We start from the raw sequence: 20,362 nt of genomic DNA, 5'->3' as shown, positions 1-20,362 counted from the left end.
TTATACAAATAAATCTGGGAATGTTGTTCACTACACACATGGAGATATCTAGGAAGATAATTGACAGCTGTATGTTGCTATTTCTGTCAGCATACTGTCGCAGAGTAATCTCCCATTCTCACGATCGTTACAGAAGATTTTTTTTAACCCTCCCTGCACCACCCATACACAGCAGAAGTTATACTTCCATGCTTTCTTCTTTGGAAGGCCTCCTTTTCAATGCAACGAGTCCCGCAAGGCCCATCTTGCTCAAGCCAAAACCCTCGCCTCCGTCCCTAGGATTTCCTAAATCCTTTCGCGAATTTTCTTTATTGTACGAGAGAAATGTAGACTCGCAAACCTCCTCTTTCGTCGGGGGGCGCCTCGGCGGCAGGACCTCAACGGCTTGTCTAAATCGTTATCCATCTGCCGCAGTCTGCCCCGACTCGATTCATTAAACTGAATTACGGCAAACGAGTCTGCGACGGTGGCGAGGTGCAAGACAAGGCGACAATGATGACCATGTCCTGGCTTCTCCCTCAAGGCACTTGCTCAAAATGGCGACGACTTGCCACCGGGGAGGCGAGAACCGTGTTACTGTCCGCGTGGCGAGAGCGCGATTGCCTATGAATGGCGGAAGAAGAGGAGGGAGGCCAAATCGCCGGAATTGAATTCCAGACGCTTGCTAGAGCCGCTGCCGACCGTCGTCTGGTGATGAACGGCCGCGTGCTCGGCATGACGGCCTGGTCACGTGATCCGCACGTCAGCCTGGTCACGTGATCGGCATGCAGGTCCGTTATGCCTCTTTGTGCAGTTCTTGGGTGGACATTTTTTCTCGTTCAGAACACGTTAAACGAGAACTCGTTCCAGAGACCGCGTGCGTATGGTGAGCACTTGCTCACGCGTTCTGTCTGGCACGTCACAACGAGGTTTGTGCTCGTTCTCCGTTCGCCGAGGGCGCTTTCCTTGAGGGACTTGTCATCCAAGGCGAGCCGTGTCATATGTCAGCGGCTGCCGGTGGGAGGTCACAGGTCCCTCGGTTTGGCTTGTGACTGGTTTTGCTGCCAGCGAATGTCAGCGAGAAATGTATTGTTACGTCTAGCACTTCATTTTTTTCTCCTTCTTCCCTTTCTCTCTCTCTCTCCCTTCTGGGCCTTTGTTCAGTTTTTTTTTGTTGCTGTCTGTCGCTGTGATATCGTCATAAGTATAAGTGCTGGCACGGCGTAAAGCACAACCAACAAACCATCTTCTGTCTGCTAGTCTGTCTTTTACCTGTTTGCCGTCTGCATTCATGCACAGATGGAATGCAACATTTAAGTGTTGTAAACTCGACATTTACACCCAAGGAACGTGCATGAATGCGCAATTCCTGGCAGTCCTCAAAGCGGGTATGTGCGGTGGGTGCAAGTCACAGCAAGTCGTGCAGCATGCTTGTAGTCTTCATGTAGTATTCATGTCAGACTTGTACTCAGAGGAATAAAGAGCGACAAGATAATGGCAGGAACACTCGCTGTCCCCTTGTCAAGCGAAATGTTCCTTCGAGATAATCAAGCGCGCGCTGGAGCAGAGAGTCGGAGGCACGACTTCTCCTGTACCTGAAGGTGGGCATGGGAGGGGTTGTAACAGAAGCTCTATTGCATTCAGGGAGAGACACAGACCTGGCTTCCTGCAAGCATCGCATGTTGGTCACGTGACAACCACTTTGTTCAACTTCCGGGGATGGTGGATCCATAGTATATCGGAGAATGCCTGACATTTACAGTTCCTATGTAGACCTGCGTGCAACGCCTTGTTGTGGTGACAGACATTCCTCGCGTGCATCAGACGTCAGCTATTGCTTGCTCTGAACGAGGCCCTCGGCGCTCACAGTTTCACATGCGCGAGTCCTGGAAAGGAAAAAAAAATCAATCCGTTGGCGTTATTTAGGGAAAAGATGAAATGATTGGGCAACAACGACCAGTCCCGGCAACGTAAACAGAAGATTTGAGAATTTCTGCGGTGAAGATCGTGTTCTTGACAAATAACGCGTTCTTAGCATATTTGTCTGACGAGAGCTTTGCACCAGTTTCTTGCAGTTACCCGCCGGAAGTCGCATTGTGACCGCCGCATCTGACGCGACATTGTAAACGATGGAGTCTGGAACGTCCGGGCCGGTCATTAGTGCCTGCAGCCATCTCTCCAGACCCTCAGACCCTCATCCCCGCTCTCCCCACACACACACTCCCTCCCCTCTGCTTCTCCGCCATCCAGTCGTCGCTGCTGGACACCCGTCTTGTTCACAGCACGAGTGCACTGGGCACAAATGAAGGGGGCGGGGAAAGCCCGGTCAAGAACCACAACTGAGGACCAGCGACAGTCGGTAGTCACAACTACAGAGAGAGGACATTCGAAGTCACTAGTCACTAGTCATGATGACAGCTCTAGTCCCATCTCACGAATACCACCAGTGATAACTCTAGTCCCTAGTCACGACTAAAGTGCGAACAAAGTTCTAGTCGCGGTCACTGTCGAGGGCCGTAAAGAACCCAACTGTAATTTTGAATGAGTAGCGGAGAAATCCTAGCCACTAGCTAAGACTAAAGAATGTCGAAAGCCCTAAAGGCTGCCTACCAATGAGGGTCGAGAGAATCTCTAGTCAGTTCGCTAGTCAATGATGAGGAACAAGAAAGGCTCTCGTCAGTAGTTTCGTTTGCAGTTTCATCACAAATGAGAGCCGAGGAAAGCTGTAGCCCAGGGGTAGCCAACAATGTACCCGGGGGACATGCTGATGCTTGGCCTGTCGATACTATCATGTGTGCTGCTCAGTAAGTTTGTTTCAAACAAGTAGTTCTTCGTATTACCCCTAAAGTAGCTCTCGGTGTCAAAAAGGTTGGTGACCCCTGCTCTAGCCACTAGTCACGGATGACGAGCCAGAAACGCCTACAACCAAAGGTTGCGACTGAGCAGCGAGGAAGACCCTACTCACTACTCAAGATTGAGCAAGGAAAGTCCTACACTAAATTCGTGATTTTCTCTCTCTCTGCCTCCACACGGTAGCGGCTGTAAAAGTGTCGGTTAGCCAGGAGCCGAGGTGGCGCTGGTGTAGTGGTGGCGGGTCCTGTGGCGTTGCGCCTGGCGTGACGTCCATGATGGCGGTTTTTGCGAGGTCTTATCGTCATGGTGATGTAATCTGCATGCTAATGTCCGCGGCCGGCTTGGACACCACGCAAGCAGGGCCGATGAGCTGGTGGCAGCGGCTTGTTTTGGCCCTCGTTACCACCGCGGTTTTACATTTTCATCCGAGGAAACTTATCTGGCATGCTGGAATAGTTGGCGACGGGGGATTGGACGAGAAAACAACAATAAATCTTGGTCAGGACCATTAATGACAGCTGGAAGTGGCCAACTTTTAGAAATTTGATGTCTGAGATAATACAACGAGCTTTCCCCTGTCAATGTTGACATTGTTATAGACTTTCGATGTAGTCTCTGAAAACTAAACATGTCTAGGGTTCCTGGTTCAGTTCTTGCTGGCCTCTCTTTGTTTTATTCTAATTGCATTATTCTATCCATTAAATAAATGATCACCTAGATTTTAGTTGCCTACTAATTTAGTTTCAGGTCACCGTTGCAAAATTGGCTGTGTGGTCACAGTTCTTGCTTCCATGGAAAAAAACAGAATTAAGGGACTTGTTTTAGGTTTGCCTTGTTTTTTTGCTGGCTGCATCGCCCGTCTTTCAAGGCTCCATCTGACTTGCTTTGATCCTGCTTGTCCCCCTCCCTTCCAGCCTCTAACTAAGTTGATTGCAGGCAGTGATGAGCGCTGCTAGGAAGCGGAGAAGAGGTTCGATCGACTCACGGGAGCCAAGAGAGGGAAGAGGATTAGCACCTAATGCAACCTTTCTTCTGTTCCCGCAGGACAAGGACATGACAATAACCCGGGGTTACTTGAATCTTGATTTTGCTGTGCGGCACGAGTGTGTATGATGTGTGTGTGTATGTATATGTGTGTATGTGTACGAGCTTTGGCGGGGAATATCTTTTGCTACTGTTTACACCTACTTCAATGAAATCGATCTTTTTTTTTCAATACAAACATATTGTTTCATATTATTTTTTTTATTAAAAATGTAGGATGTGTTCGACTCCCTGTTCACTCCATGTCATGAAATCAATATTCTGTTTCTACAATTCTCAAGAAATCCAAAAAGCTTGCAATACGTTTCTTGTGGCATAAAATCGTTTCCGTATCGCGAATCTTTTAACGGGTCATACTTCGCGAACATAAACTCTTGTTTGTGATTTCACCTTCTTTCTTTGTTAGTGTTCGTGTGATGCCATTGTCTTTGAAGTGCAGAGCTCCCCCAGATGAAAACCACGGCCAAACGCGGTCTTGTAATGCCAACATCAAAGGGACAGAGAAATGTCACAAAGACAACACTTGACTCCGAAGACGAGGCTGGCACCAGCTGGTCCACAGCCTTTGTCAGCAGCTTCACAAAGGACATGCCAGGAAACAGCGTATTGTTCCTTCTCAGCCTAAAATAATGCCACAAAAAACAAGACACGAAAAGATTTTGTGTGAAAAATAACATGGCTTACGAAACGAAGACAAACTGTTCGTGGCACGCGCACACGCACGCTCCTGTCTCGCGGTATCAGCGGAGACGTCGAGAAACGACTTGAGCTGGGAAGCTGATCACATGGAGGCTAAATGAACACCTTGCTATGAATCAGCACCAACTGTCAGGAAGAGACTTTTAATACACACATTTCCAGGTCCATTAGTGGTTCCTTGCCGCAGACGAGACAGTAAACGTTAAAATTTTGGAAGCTGAAACATTGGAAATCTACGGACGAGGGCTTACACTCGGTACATCCCCAGCTTAGGCTGACAGCCGATAAAGGCAGTTCATCACCTCCTTACACAGATATTTAAAAGGATGAAGACATGTGTGTTTCCTTGTACCAACCAAAGCTGCTTTCTATAGTTTTTTGCTGCATCTTGGTCCTAGACTTTTATTGCCACTGAAGTATCCAGTCTGCTAATTCTGCTGGAGGAAACCGGAGTGGACGAGGGCAGAACAAAAGCTTGTACTGGCAAAAAAGAGGCGATACAGAGTAAAGTTCAAAGTCGCAAGGATAGGATGGTTTCGTTACAAGAGGAATTGCTTTCAAGCTTCATACTAACAAATGAACCTAGTTTAGGTAATTGTAGTCTACACAAAGCAGATGGCCTCAGGAACGAGAGAGAGAATGATTGTTTGTTCTCTCTCCTTTTTCTCTCTCACACACACACATTCTTTCTCCCTCTCTCTCTCTCACGTGCACACCTCTGTCTCGTTGTCATGCCTACAAACCTAGTCGACCTCACCCACTGTTCCTTGAGCTCTTTGAAATGTTTCAAAGTCCGCTAACAGTGCAGTCCTTTCATCTGTCGAGAGAAGTTATTGTAGATGACATGACACAGCTTGCATGGCAAACATCGACAAAACAAAAAATGTCTCAAACACGGCACAAAGCGGCTACCGGAAATGAACCTCGCCTTTCTTGTCATTTCAAGGTGTGAGCATGTCGTGCACGGGTCTCTGGGGAGGAAAGGTGGGTGGGGAGGAGGAAGCTTGCAGCTTTCACGCTTGGATAATCTTTCTCACCACTGTGCCTTGTGTTCATCAGGCTGCCCAGTGTGTAACTGCCATTACTTACCGAGGAGCTTTGGTTTCCTTGATCACAGTGCGCTTCACCAATGGCATTGTCGAATGTTTTATCTTCCCTGCCTTCCTTCTCTCCGACTCAGCTCTGAAAGTCACGCTCCAACGAATGTGTGCAGACGAGCTTCCGAGCAGGAAGTGCGAGCTTGGTGAAGATAGTACAATACAACTGTGGGTAGATGGAATGCGGTTAGAGAGGACAGAGGCGGTTCAACTGGTTCACTGGCTCAGTGTACTTTCCTCGGTTGACCCAGCTAACCCTTAGTAAGGTTGCAGAAGTGAAGACAAAAAAGAGGAAGAGACGAGCAGCACACTTACAAACCCGCTGGCACTGAGACATTAGTACGACCTTCTGCCACCAAAAATGTTTAACGAAATACCTTTTTCAAACCTGCTTAGATATGTATATATTTTCTATTTATCTGTGTACTTTTTTTAAAAGTAGGTTTCTTTCAAAAAACAAAAATCTGGCATTGTGCAAATATTGACATTTGCTGTACTTAATGTGTATTGTTGAACTGAGTGAAATCACCACTCGTTCGCATCTTTCGAGAACCTTTTTGTGCCAACATTGTCTCGGGAGTGTCTGAAGTTGGTTTGATGTCTACCATGGCAACAGAAGTATAGAAGAACAGTGCAAGTAGAGGAATACGGATCGTACGAAGACCCGCTGACTCCAGCTCAAATGCTCAGGTTTTTTCCCCTGTCAATGAGGAGAGGAAAGGAAGAAAAGGAGAAAACTGTGGTATATACAGCATCCTAATTACAGTTCGATAAAGTCGAATGAAACAGGTGGTCAAGTTCGATTTTGTCGGCAACGAAGTCCTCATCCAATTTTGGCGAAGTCTCCAAGCCGCAGTTTTTCAACAAGATGCAGTATTCCTGTCCGGCATTTCCCAGTAAAGCTGGACTTATTGACTGCCAGTTAGATAGTCCACAGATTAAAAAAAAAAGTAATAGGTGGTGGGGTCGACTCTGCAAAAGTGAAAAGAAGCTCGTTACATCGCCGCCTGGCGGCAACATTCTTCGCCTTTTGTTGTTGCGCAGGCGTAATGACCCTCGTCACTGGGTGCGGGTGCTGATGGCCAAAGAGACACCCGGCGTGCAGGCTCCAGGCTCGAGCTTGAAGAGCAAAGGTTAAGGTCTGAGATTCATCACAGTGCGACAATTATGCTGAGATCCGATCCACCAGTCACATCCACCTCGCTTCCAAGCTGAGACTTGATCGAGCGGACGAGAACAACAGAAACAAATGAACACAGAAAACCTGGAAAATGTCATCGTCAAGGGGTTTGTTTATGTGTTTACCCTAGAAATAAAAACTGACATTATTTGTAACGGGACATTTTTTTAAAAGTTCTTTTTTCGTTGGATGTAAAGAACTGGCATTTCGTTTTGCTTCAGACCTGTTACCATTTTTTAAATTTGTGTATAAATGTATATCTGTCGTATCCACGCACACACACACACACTTGCTCGAGCACACACACACAATGGGATGTAATTGTATCAGTTACAAGTACCCGGAGTACGTAGGCTTGATGATCGAGCGGGCGGGAGGCAATTTTGTGAGCCGTTCTGCTGGCTGAACTGCCGAGTGTACAGAGACTCCGGAACAAACTTGACAATTATGGGATGGAGCGCGGGATGCAGAGGTCGGAGATGCAGCCAAACATGTGATTGAGTCGTGTGGGAGAATAACAAGAGTGTACATCGGCATTACCTGGCTTTGAACGCACCATGGATTATTGCTTTCATAATAATTGCAGCATCCGTCCAAACATTAAATCGAAGCTCGTTCCTCTTTAACAAACACAGGAGGCGGACTTAGGAGCGATCTCAAGAAACAGAAATAGCGGCAGTTGATTCTCTGAGAAGGAAATCAGAACTGAGAGATGAAAATAAAAAATATTTTAACCCTTGTAGTGTAGTGATGTGTATTATGGACACGCTAGCACATACACAAACAGACTTGCTCATCGGCAAACACAGCCCCGCCATCCGAGACGAGCGGAAGACCAGCAGCTTACTGAAAGACTCGGATAAGGAGAGATAAACTTTATACTTGAGGCCGGACGAGTTTCAGAAGACAAACACAAGTAAGAGAGAAATAAACATGGAGACACAAGATCGATGCCAGTGATACCCGATAAACTTCGTGATTAACCCGTAACGATGACCCTGCGAATGCCCGCTGGTCAGGTAAATAAAACTGACATTTCCTTGAAAGTTTTTGCAGCGGGGTGCTATCGCCACCCGAGGTCGGGAAGGTTTTGACCTCAGCTTCTTGTCTTCAAGTCCAAGTCTGGAAGGCTTCATTCATGTTTTTTTAACTGTAAATGAACGGTCTACATGATAACACTTTCTACGATACAAAAAGAACAATGAAGGTATATATTCCAATTCTATACATATTACAGACAGAGAGAGGAAATAGCGCGAGCACAAAGCCAATGTAAACAGCACGTTTATTGACTTGACCCTTGACCTTTCCGTTTGATTTGCTAAGACTATTGCGAGTGACGTAAGCTGAGCCAAGAGAAGACAACAGCATTAACTGCACGGCTAACAGACGACGTGTGGAAACGAGGGCGCGCCCCCGAGTTGAAGACGTCGACAAACTGACGCCGCGAGCTGCTGGCGAGATGATGTTTGCAACTGTGACAGCGTCTGACGTTCCTTGTGTCACGAGCAGCTTCTCAACTAGCGCCAGGCACGTGACTCGCGTCGGCCTGTTATGTAAGCTGTCCGCACGAGGACCTGATGAGATGGTGTAATCTAGAGCTGTCAGTAATCAGATAACGAGGGCTTCTCTGTGTTCAGGATTCGGAGAGCGCTCCTGACATTAACCCCTCTGCTGTCAACGAGTCTCGGTTTATTGTCTGAGCTGGCGAATATGATGTACGATGAATGAGAACCGCACCGGAAAAGGTTTGACACAGGTAATAGACGGAAACGACGCTGCCGGGGAGTCATGGCAACGAAGAGTCACGTGCGAGAGCGTGATCTGGGTGGACAAGCAGGGTCTGCATACAGCACGCGCGATGCGAAATGTTTTTACTAGAAGCAGGCGGAGTGTGCTCCTCTCGTGTGACTGAAACTACGTGGACAGCACGTGCACTCAAACAGTCGGCCACTTTAAGGGCAGCTGCAGGAGCTTCCTGTCATGCGCTGAACTGCGGAGCTGATGTCATGGCGTCCCCTTCATCTCTTCTAACTCTGTAACTCCCTCTTGTCTTTCTCCTGAAAGGGTTTGTGCGCCATCACTGCTTCCTCCTTACTCTTCGATTTAGAATGAGGATCAAGGCCACCCGAGATTGTGAACGACAGCTTTTCCCGGGAACTGTTGCAATTACGGTTTTACATGTACCACTTTGAGTGAAGTAATTGGTAATGAAGTAATTCAATTGAGTAATTGACATGCATATGACTATACCAAATTACTTGTTCCAACAAAAGGTAATGATCGAGCGTATGATCGGGTACTCCTGGCGCTTCAAGGTCTGTGTGCATTACTTCCCACAACAGCTTGAGCATCCTGAACATCTTGAATCATCACTGTACTCTTGATGCCCCTCACCCTCCTCGTTCCACACTCACGTGGTCTCTCTCTCTCCTCGTTCTCTCCCCCTTACTCGCCGCTCATGATGCTCAGAACCCCATTACAGTTATCGCCTCATGTATCAAATTTTTTGTCGTATTTGGATCCACCAGAAGCATCTTATAACGAGTAACAAGAGCAATGTTTTTAATAAACTTTTATTTCCTCCAGAACAACATTTCATCTTTCAGAGCGGGGGAGGGAACTTTTTTTTTTTTTCTAAGAACCATTTGGATATTTATAGCATCATTCACGAGCCTTACAGAATTATCCACAATTGATCAAACCATAGTTTCACCATCGTCCATTAGCCTTTTTGCAAGGTGTACACTTCCAGCCTGCCTGCCACTGACTTGGGAATGTTTTAGTACCATCTGGAAGACCGGTCAGTACAAACAGCCCGGGAATACCAACTCCGCATTGATTTCCCTCCCCTTCAGACTGCTCTCCCTTAATTATGGAAGTAATCCCAACGGGACTGGCCGATGTGGACTTTGCCTCCCCTGAAGAACTGTGGAGTGTGTTGGTCAATGAGCACCCATTCACTAACGGGACAATTCTTTGTTTTGTCTTGTTGTCGTCAACTAATGTTTACATCATTAGACGATGCTGACAGGAGCTGCTGTTAATAAACTGCTGTTTGCTGGTAAACATTTCAACTTGTCCATTCAACATTTTCGCGAAGTTTGGGATTTAGAAGGTCTGTCAAGACTAATTAGAATGCGGAGTGTTGCACCAAGAAGCTGATGATTTAACAAACATTTTATAAATAATCTTTTATGATACAGTGATACCTCGGTTCTCGAACATAATTCGTTCCGGGAGGACGGTCGAGAACCAAATTGTTCGAGAACCGAAGCAATGAAACCCATAGGAAATAATGGAAACTGGATTAATTCGTTCCAAGCCCCAGAAAATGCCTATTTACTGGCCTAATTTGTATATAATATGTAGAAAAACATGAGTCTCAACAAGAAATAAGAAATAAAAGTGTATTTATTAAAACAACAACAACAACAACAACAAATAATAAAATGTACTGTACAGTACAGTAAATTGTGTTTCATTTACTGTACCTGTACCAAACTTTATGGCAGGAGGGAATGAATGTGGAGGGAGGAGGGAAGGGGGATGGTTATTGTCACTGATGACGCAAGCAAGGCGCGCTGGGTCGAATGAACGCCATTCGGCTCAACTCGGCTCATCTCGGACGTTCGGATGTTCGAGTTCCAAATATTTGTTCGGATTCCAAGACAAAATTTTCTCGAATTTCCTGGTCGAATACCGATTTGGTCGAAAGTCAAGGCGTTCGAGAACCGAGGTATCACTGTATTTGTTTTAACAAGAAGCTGCAGACTTCGATCACCATTATTTCAAGATGCTGCATTATACATTATATAAAGCATGAGTAGTCTTTTCAGTGTTTCGGCAACATCCTGCTTTCTATTTTAGGTGAGAATTCCTTGATACTGTCTAAGAAAAGGCTTTAAAGTCTGCTTAGTATTCTCCGAAAAGCCGGTAATGTATTTTATTTTCTCTCCTTGTTGGACATTTTTTTAGGAAATGTTGGTTTAATGTGGTCAATAAGCACGAGGCTCTTTAGCGATGCTAGCATTATAAAGATGTCTAAGGTGGTGACTATTTTAACAGAGGGAAAAAACTGTCTCTCGCCTGTTGAGAACAAAGAAGTGTACAGAGACAAATGTTGTCTGGAACCTGGTTAGAAAAATGATGTTTACAAAGATTGATAATCTTATACCGACTGTACATAGACATGACAAATTCTTTTCTGCTACGAAGAGAGATAATCTTATATTGCACCCTGTCTATGCATAGAAATGAGAAGTTCTTCTCTGCACCACGTGGGTGGTCGTCAGCAAACGATTTTGTGACTGATGTGTCGTCTGGGATGTGGTGGAAACATAACATAGTGCGATGCTGACAGCAGTCGTGCGCGGAGCTGTCTGTGTAGAGGAGGTGGTGGTGGTGGTGGTGTGACGGTGGCGGTGGTGGCTTTAGTTCTAGTCGTGGCCATTTCAGGGCCAGCCGCTTTCGTCTTACTGCCGACATCCTAATTTGCTTCCTGCTGTCAGACGATTGAACCTCGGCTAATGGGTTTTCCTTTCTACACAAGGTAGCTTTAGTACTAAGCCTGTCCAACGGCTGGATTAAGTGATAAACAAGGTGATAAAGCAGGTTAGACCGCTCCCCTGTTACACCACCGGGTAACCAAGCTAACCCCAAGGACTTGTCTATCAACCCCTGTATGTTTTTATTGTATATATATACACACACACAGGTTGATATTTCCTCAGTTTGTATGTCAGGTAAACAATTATTACAGCGGACTATATTCCCTGGTAGATGACCCTAGCACCATCATCTTTCCAGAGAATTATGCATGCATATGATTTATACATTTAAACTGTCATATAAATATGATGGGCTACTCCTCGCATGTGATGCTTTTATTTTTATTATTAAATACTTATATTTATGTTTGAGTTTTTCATATCTTAGTTTGTGACATCTCAGAACTATGAGGTCGGCCTCTGTACGAAAAATACTCTGAACAAAGTGGAGCTCGACAATCTGCAGATGTACAAGTGTTCTTCAGCTAGTGTCTAAACCGGAAGTAGTTAGGCCTAGATTGCTTTCGCGCACATCTTTCGCGCAGCTAATTATGATAAGGTCCATATTACTTCCTCGTGTCATTGTCAAGGCTTTGAAAACACAGAGCTGTTAGATAAGTATCCGTGTTTAGGTACCCGTTACTTGGGAAAGAAGAAAATTGATATTGTTGAAAGTTTTGTAAACCGCAAGTTGTTTGACTGTCTTTACCTCCACAAACAAATGAGTGGAGAGGGAACATGCGGTTATGCCCAAACTACAGCGGGGAGGAGCAATATGGGAAAACACTGCTCATCTCAGTGCTGCATGAATATAGAGTGGTTCACCGTGTAATCAAAGAAGACTTAATCAAAGGCATACATGACACAACTACTCTAGATTGCGTGATAGAAAGTTCAGTCTCCCCGGGTACTGATTGCTTGCTAGGAGGCTAGGATTCCACCACCAGTCATTTTCTCCTGACCTTTGACACTGCATCTCATTGACCCTCCAGTCGCGCGCCGAGCGGCCGGGTACCGGTCTGCGAGTGCACTTACAGATATGGACACTCGGCGGACACCGCTGGCCAGTCGTCGCTGCCATGATTGGCGGTAGTGTCGGGGCCCGTTAGCTAAGTACCCGGATGGTGTTGGCCCCTCAGCATTGATCGCACCGACCTCGGGACCGGGAGTGTTGCAGTTGTTGAATCAGTCGCCATCACCGTGGTGAGCTGTTGCGCCCACATCCACCAGGCTCCTGACAACAACTGCCTGTCAATGAGATCGCAGGTTGATGCGTGGGAAAGTCTCATCGTTTTGCTCTTCGATTACCTTTTCTCGTTTTGTAGGCGGCGCTGTGGTGGCGAGTGTTCGAAGACAATTGTCTCGGTTTACACACCAAGATGTTGGGCGGACGAACAGCTGGTGGTAGTGAAGGAATAAAATCTCAAGTTCTTCACTTTCCTGACCTCAGTTTTGAACTCCGCTACTTTCCGTGCAGACACTAGCATCATATTTGTAGATATTATTTTACCAGTGATTATTGTTTGTTTGTTTTAATTTATATTGTGTTTGTCTTGAACGGGTTTCTCAATTCCTCTCCCTATTTTAATCTGTTCTTTAACGCAGACTATTTCCACAATGTTCGATTTCTTTCGTTCTTTACAACTATTAAAAACAGGAGAAGCAACTGTAGATAAGTGTCTGGGTTGCTTATGTGTGTTTGTTGTTGGGTGGTAATAGAGGGACATAAAAGTTGTATTTCAGTTTATGAATTTTTAAGCAGGATTTGTAAAGCTCTGTGGGCCTGGTTGTGCTGTGTAAGTTCTAAAATTACGATTAATGATGCTGGTAACTGAAACCATTATTGTTAGTCGAGGACAGTATCTTCTGTAAGTGTGTATGCTTGTGTAACTCATTAACAGATACTCTTACCTACCACGATAACAAGTCTGTGTGTGTGTTGGTCCATGCGTGCCGGTCTTCTGACAAGCTGAAAGCTTCGTGCCATCGTTATCGGCAGATAACTGCTTCCATCCGCCAGGCCCCCTTCCCCTTCCCCCCGCGGGCACTGCCCCTTCACCTCGCCCTTCCTGCCCTACCCCACCCCCACCCCGTGCACGCAGCAGCCGGCCATGCAGGGGGCTCGTGCTTTCCGTTGCATGACGGCGGCCTCCAGGCTGAGCAATGGCCGGGCATGGCGCTGACACACCACATACACAGCTGCCTTGACGGCCTGCAGCTACTTGCAGCTGGTCCTGAATCCAGCTGTGCAGTTTTTAATGGCAGCGTGACTTGTCAGTAGAAGCTGGAGAAACCAAAAATAATTTTTCCATTAACCAGTCCGACTATACCGAGGAAGAAAGACGGTCGAGGGCTGGTTATGCTGCTGGGTCTGGACTGCGACTGAAAAAGAAACGGTTGAAAACATGTCAGCTATTAATTTGCTGCAAATGTGACTCCGCATCGTTGATACCTGATCAGACAGTTGATGAGTTGATTACAGGTGTGTCTACGCATACCCGACATCACACACGACCTTTCCGCAGATGTGGGATCGTGTGTTATCAGCAGCATCGGCTGTCGCTGTAGCCGCAGGTTCAAACACACGGCTGACCCAGCTGTACCTGTGCACCTAACCTGCCAGTCGCCCAGGTTACCGTCCCTCGGTCAGTGAGGCCCTCGAGCAGCACCCTTCCTTGGCCTCCCACGTGACTAGGAGGGCTGGTGTGTGCTTCACAGCGTGTTGGGATTGTGTACACATCTGTGCTCCCTGCTGACCAGGCTACGAGGCTGCTGGGATGGTGAAAGTGTCAAAGTGTCAGGCTGATGATTGTCCGGCAACTTGAACCTCGGTGCCCATCATCTTGACAGCGCGTGTGTGTGTGTCTCTCTCTCCGCCTGTCGTCTCGTGCGGAAAGGGTAGGTTCTCGCCAGAGAGCGTGCGCAACACGAGGGAAAAAAAGAGTGCGAGTGCACGGTGACAGCAGCGGCGAAGCGGGAGTGACTGAAATCACTCCGCATGCGATGTAGGTCGCGGTCGTACACAGGAGGCAGGACAGGTGTTGTGACTTAGAAGTGCTCCGACAAGAGTTTACCTGGGAATTTCGCGGTGGGTGACGACGATGGTGTTGTGACGATCATCGCGTGACGACCGGCAGGTATGTACCCTGGGTGTGTGGCCAGTGAAGGGTAGAGGGAGAGTTTGTGACACAAGCCAAGCATGGCATGCTGGATAGTTTGAAAAGCAAAGCTTCCCCTAGCGACAAGTTTTAGTCATCGATTGAGCGCTGGGCGTACCGCCATGTAGGCGGGTTTGTTAGCAGGAGAGCGGGTATAAGACTGTTTGTAGTTGAGATTCCTGTGCTTGTCACTGTCGAGCTCTACACCTCGCACCGCCACACACACCTTTGCTGTGTACAGGTACGTGACACTCTTACCTGCCAGTCGAGGGCCATAGTAGATAACACACCACACTATGTCAATGAGCAGCCAGCAGTCTTGTCACATTCGATAGGTTAAGAATTAAAATCGACTTTAGGTGAAGATTGATTTTTTTTAGTGTCGATCTACCTTTAGCCTTATCAGATGTTCAGTTTCATGTCACATCAGAATCACAGTAAAATAAGGTTAGCAACACCTGTCACAGGTCGTGAGAGTTGTGTACGAGGGCAGGTCAGTCTGTGATAACACGCGTGTGAACACAGTGTGTTGTAAACATTGTTTAAACATACCACGATTGTATTTTTTAATGTTAGAAATGAAAGAATATTAGAAAAAAACATTGTTTACATTAAGGTCAGAGTTATTATCTCAGTGTTGATAAGTCGCCATGGTTATTGTGGTTGGGAGGGGGAGGGGACGAAAGGACACAGGTAACTAGTAGTAGACTGTAGAAGGTCTGGTAGTAGACTTTGACTACAAGCCCTGGGAGGGCAGATCACCTGTTTGTGACTGAGCCTGTGATACAGTGAGTGGAGCAGTGATGGTCCCAGCCCTCGCTCATCATCAGTGTTTGTTTACAAGCTAACGTGGAGATTATGTCAACAATATATTTTTTCGATAACGAGGCTTGTTTTCTACTAACCATGCTACTTGTATCAGCATTTTGCGTGGCTGTATCGGTGAATTTGAAGATAATTATCATATAAAATTATATGACACGAAGCCTGTGTGTGAACTTTCACCTCAGCCGGCAACATGTAAAAAGGAGTAATGGCGGGAGGGACGCTCCCTTCACCTCTGCTGATTCATGTCTGACGAAACCATTAGCGATGTTTACCAAATTATTTTTAGGTGAAAGTAGACCGATAACCATGTTCGTAAAAAGCAGAGGCGTAGTGGGACTGGTAGCATCACTGTCACCAGGTGTGAAAACACGCCGACACCTAAACATCAGGCTAGTCACTCACCGGGTGTTCTCCCTTGACACACCGGCACAGGTGTGCGCGCGTACAAATCATTTACGATGGAATAGATAACAACTCTGGCTGTAATTTGACTGATATGAAGTAATGATTTCTAGAAACCGATGGGAGATAAAATGGGAAAAATTATTTGCACGGTTCACAAAACATGTATCAGCACGAACAAAACCTGTCAACAACAGGAGTAGACGTGTGTTCATCTGATGTAGACAAGCACCTCACACCACTCATTGATAAGTGCATTTCTCAAAAATTTACTGTTGTTATCTTTTCAAGAAAGACATAGAAGGTGTGTGCTTAAAGTTTATTTTTCCCTCATAGTGGTATGAAAATAACATTTAAACTATTCTTTTCGTTGTCATTCTCTTATTGTCATCATGCCTTTCATTTGAAATTAACAGATAAGCTGAGAAGGGGGAAGTTTGGACATAAATGGGAATATTTTGCATCCATGCTGGAAAGCAGTCCAGGTGCGAGTGTAGAACCGGATGACAACTGAATGTATGGAGTAGTGTTTTCACAGCAAAGTGGCAGCGGAGTGATTTATAAGCTCGTAAGGAAACGAGGGTTTTCTGTGGATACTGGAGGATTGTTTGTCGGACATTTCTCACCTGAGACCAGTTTGTGACGACAGTGAGGACAAGGATACTCACAGGTACAGAGTGTCCGTGGAGCTGAGAGTTTGAGAAGAGAGATTACCATCAGTGAGGCAGAAGTCAGCAAAATGGTGAACAGGACTGACCGCCATGAAACAGACCCCAAGAGTAAGGAGGGCCTGATCCCCAAACGCATTCACTCACAGGTGAGTTATTTAAAAGAACAATATAGTTCACGGATTCTGAAGATGTGAGAATTTTACCTTCATCCTTCTGCCTCCAAACCTTTACTAAATTGTTGAAATCTGATATTTCTTACATTGTCTCAGCCTGGAAACATACAGCAACACTTCCTGTCTTTTGTATATGATCTAGTATGTGGTTCGTCTGCCATGTGATGCCATGTTTACATGCTTCCTGTTGGCTGAAAACAGGTCTGGGGCTAGTGAGAGTACAAAACAGGGTGGGGATGTGGTTGTTGATGGGTTGATTGGTGTCTACCCCCTTTCTCATTGAAGTGCCATGTTCATGCTTCATTTGTGACCAACTCTGCCTGGTGTACATCAGACTAAGGAACATATTTCAATAGAAAGGCATCTGAGTTAAAAGAAAGTGTATTTAGGGAGTAGCAAAGGTTTGGACAACATTAGAAAAATCAGCTTAAGTGCATGCGCAAATGAGAAACGGATATAGTTGATTTCTGGAGCAAGGACTGGATCACGTGACTAGAGGAGGGGGCCCATTACAACTGTTAATTTCTTGAGAGGAAGGGTAGAGAGGAGAAAAGTTTATTGGGCATGTCAGGCGGATGTCAGTGGGCGTGCCCCTCAGTGTAGGTCGGTGCAGTATCAAGAAGTGCTCTCAACCAGTCCTTTCTGACTGTAGTGAGCGGCACCTCTCCGCCTGTTGCCGTGGTAACCCTAGTGACATCAGCGACAAGGAATTGCCCTTGTGTATAGTGTATTGTACAGTGTGTTGTGCTGGTGACAATGGCGACATTTCATCATAGTACCGCATGTTGTGTGTGCGTGACACTGACCACGAAACTGCAGGCGACACCTGAAGTACTGGACATGCACCTGGCACTGGGGGGGACAGAGAACTGACTGTTGAATGATAGTCGCCATCCATAGTAATTTCTTTCTACTCGCATGAGCGCACCCCATGCGTGTGTGTGGGAGAGAGAGGTGTGTCAGTATACTTTTTAAAAGTTAAAAAGAGAGAGAGGGGCGCCACAGGGTAGCGGGTGTCCCGGATCCATTACCACAACATGAGGTTTTATCGCTCATTTCTGCGTACCTTAAACAAATATTAATTCTGCGGTTTTGGAATCTTCGTTGTTGTCAAGTGTTAGAATTATTTTACAGAGGGTGACAGGTAAAATATAAAGATGGAAACTATCTAGATTTCTGTTTTCTGACAGTTTGTCACTAGGATATACTCATACATACGTAGAAAAACTAGGATTGTCTGACTTTTGATAGGATGGTCAAGGCCTTTCTTTAAGAGGTAGACTTCACAAAAGAGTCACTGATGGTGATCCGTGTTGTGCAAACAGCAAGTGGGGAGAGGGGTTACAGGTGGGTGGAGGTGAAGCATCCCTCGTGACGTCCGGCAGGCAGCACGCGCAAGGTCCCTGCGCCCCAGCACCCAAGTGGCCGATGTAAACAGCAACGACAAAGCAAGCACTGGCCGGCCTACACCAGCCCCTCTCCGTTCGAAGGCCGACTAGTTTGTTTTAGACCCCAGCACCTGTTTACAGGGACATCGGAGCCGAAATTCGCGAGCTTCCAGACCCGTGTTGCTCACGGCTGACACACGCGGCAAGGGAGGGGCTTCCCTCGGAACGAACTCCTTCCTATGTGAACAGAGTGTCCCAGCTAATCGGCCCATGGCAGGGTTTGTTTATACCGAGATGTTTACACAAATACTATCTTGAAATCCTCCATTACTTTCTACACAATGTACAGAGTATAGCGCCCCGCCCTCTCGGGTTCATCTTTTCATTTGATTTCATTTTGTGGTCATGTGATCGACAGTTCCGCTGATCATCACTTCCACTGAAAAGTTCAAACATCGTCAGACATCGGCATTGCTTCCCTTAGCGAGGGTGTGATGAGGATCGTACGTGGTTGGCGTTGCTGCTTGTATGTGGTTCGCATGTGTGACGGACTCACACGCCTGTCTCCGTGCACGTGCGGGCGATACTGACGTCAGTAGTTGTGACAGTGACGTAGCTGTGTGACCGTCACACGCGCGGCACGAGACTCAGCATCCACGCCAGCAGCAGCAGCAGGTTGTTGTAGCAGCGGGTGGCTGTCACGACGTCGTGTGCTGTGTGCGGCTGTCGCTGTTGCACTGTGGTGTTCGTGATGCGCTGGCTGATTTTTTTCTTTCCTGCAGTTGGGTGGATGGGTCTTCAGCTGCTGCAGTTTCTGTCTGTAGCATGGAGAGAGAGAGTGAGAGAGAATGAGGGTGGGTGTGAGTGAGAAAGAGAGAGTGTGAGAGTTGTCCCTCCTGTATGCGCCGCCCTTTCCAACATCGTCGCTGCCGACTACTGCTCTGTTCTTCATCACGTGGTGTCGTCTGTGTAACGTCTCTGTATGACGTATGACACCTGTAACGTCACGTACCCGCTTGTTACTTTCACACAATCTCCACACCCCAACCTGTGTTTGACGGGTACATTTTGAATCTTGTGTTGACTGTGCAGGGTGGCCATGGACTGCGGGAACCTGTAACGTAGCGCCATTAACCGTTAATTAACCTTCATTAGCCATTAACGGCTTTCAATCCTGATACTAGAGAATGAAACATTATGTTACAGGATTTTATATATTCCGTGCGATTATCTGTCATCCACGCTAGACTGAGATCGTGTGTCATACCCCGTAGACTGAGTCGCTCATAAAAGTTGGAGCTGATAGAATAACACGTGACCTCTCTTGCTCCTTGTTAATTGTCCTATTGTCGGTAACATCAAAGATTTATATCCAATATCAACTTAGGAACCATTCCCACATCGTGACCCTGACCCCAAGCCTACTTACGAGGTCACGTGACTGGCAATAAAGTTAGCGATACTGTAGAAGCTACCCTGCTACTTTGTTACAGTCCACACACACACCAACCAGTCGAGTTTCGCTCGTATTCAGCGGACTCAAAACGAGGCCGTCTGCGGCAAACATGTTTACCGGACACAAACGCAGTAGCTGCTTAAAACGAAAGTAGGACAGCTTTGAATTGTTTTTGAGTTTGCTTGCAGTTGTGATCAAAACAGCTCTTCTGTTTGGTTGTTATGTGTTCACAAAGTGCCGGGGTTGTCAGACCTGCGCGGTCAGGTGGCACAACGGTTATAGCGTCTGTCGCCAATACAGTGAGGGTTGGCTGTCCTGGGTTCAGTTCTCGTCTTGGGTACGCTGGTGTTTTTTGGGGTTTTTTTTGTTTTGTTTTGTTTTTGTTTGTTTTTTGTTTTTTGGTTGTTTTTTTTTCGTTTTTGTTTTTGTTTTGTTTTTTGCTTGTTTGTTTTTCTCTTCATGCGACATCTGCATTGCCGTGAAATAGCCTTAGTTGCTAGCTCGACGTAAAACACTGTCCCCAACTACTCTTATTGGAAGGGATTTCGATCACAGCACGTTCAGAGTATGATGCCAGGCTGAAGGGGTGACCAAGATACTGCATGGCACAGCAAAACGCACGAGCATCATTTGGGTGTGAATGTGCTGCCAATGAGGAAGGGCAGGCGGGGTAGCTGGCAGTACTTCTCACGAGGGTCGCTACTTGACGCCAATCACATGTGATGGTTCTGGGCGCGTGCCAGCCACGCTGTCAAAAACTGTTACTTCCTGAATATGTCAGCACCGCGCTCTTTAACAGTTGGCCTGCGAGCAGGGCGTTAAAGGGCGAGCTCATCGTCGGGTGGCTTGTATGGTGATGTCAGGGACGTGTTGTGTCATCCATG

General features: G+C 46.5%; 1 protein-coding gene across 3 annotated transcripts in view; it reads left to right on the top strand.

The window, feature by feature from the left end:
• The window catches only part of LOC112573284 (tetraspanin-18-like), a 110,632-nt gene that overhangs the window by 36,691 nt on the left and 53,579 nt on the right, over positions 1-20,362 (top strand). Inside the window, exons 1-2 of one of the 3 annotated variants that reach the window (XM_025253505.1) lie at positions 13,616-14,539; positions 16,207-16,607. The exons of 1 other annotated variant lie outside the window; for it this stretch is intronic. In XM_025253505.1, the coding sequence (XP_025109290.1) occupies positions 16,530-16,607 (78 nt within the window). In that variant the 5' untranslated portion in view covers positions 13,616-14,539; positions 16,207-16,529. Of the gene's footprint in view, positions 1-13,615; positions 14,540-14,632; positions 14,802-16,206; positions 16,608-20,362 lie in introns of those variants that run through there. One more of the 3 variants, XM_025253506.1, reaches the window with a different exon arrangement.

This window comes from Pomacea canaliculata, linkage group LG10 (genome assembly GCF_003073045.1).
Source record: "Pomacea canaliculata isolate SZHN2017 linkage group LG10, ASM307304v1, whole genome shotgun sequence".
Classification (NCBI taxonomy): domain Eukaryota; kingdom Metazoa; phylum Mollusca; class Gastropoda; order Architaenioglossa; family Ampullariidae; genus Pomacea; species Pomacea canaliculata.
Note: the sequence above shows the minus strand (reverse complement) of the source record. Positions and strands in the feature narration are given on the sequence as shown.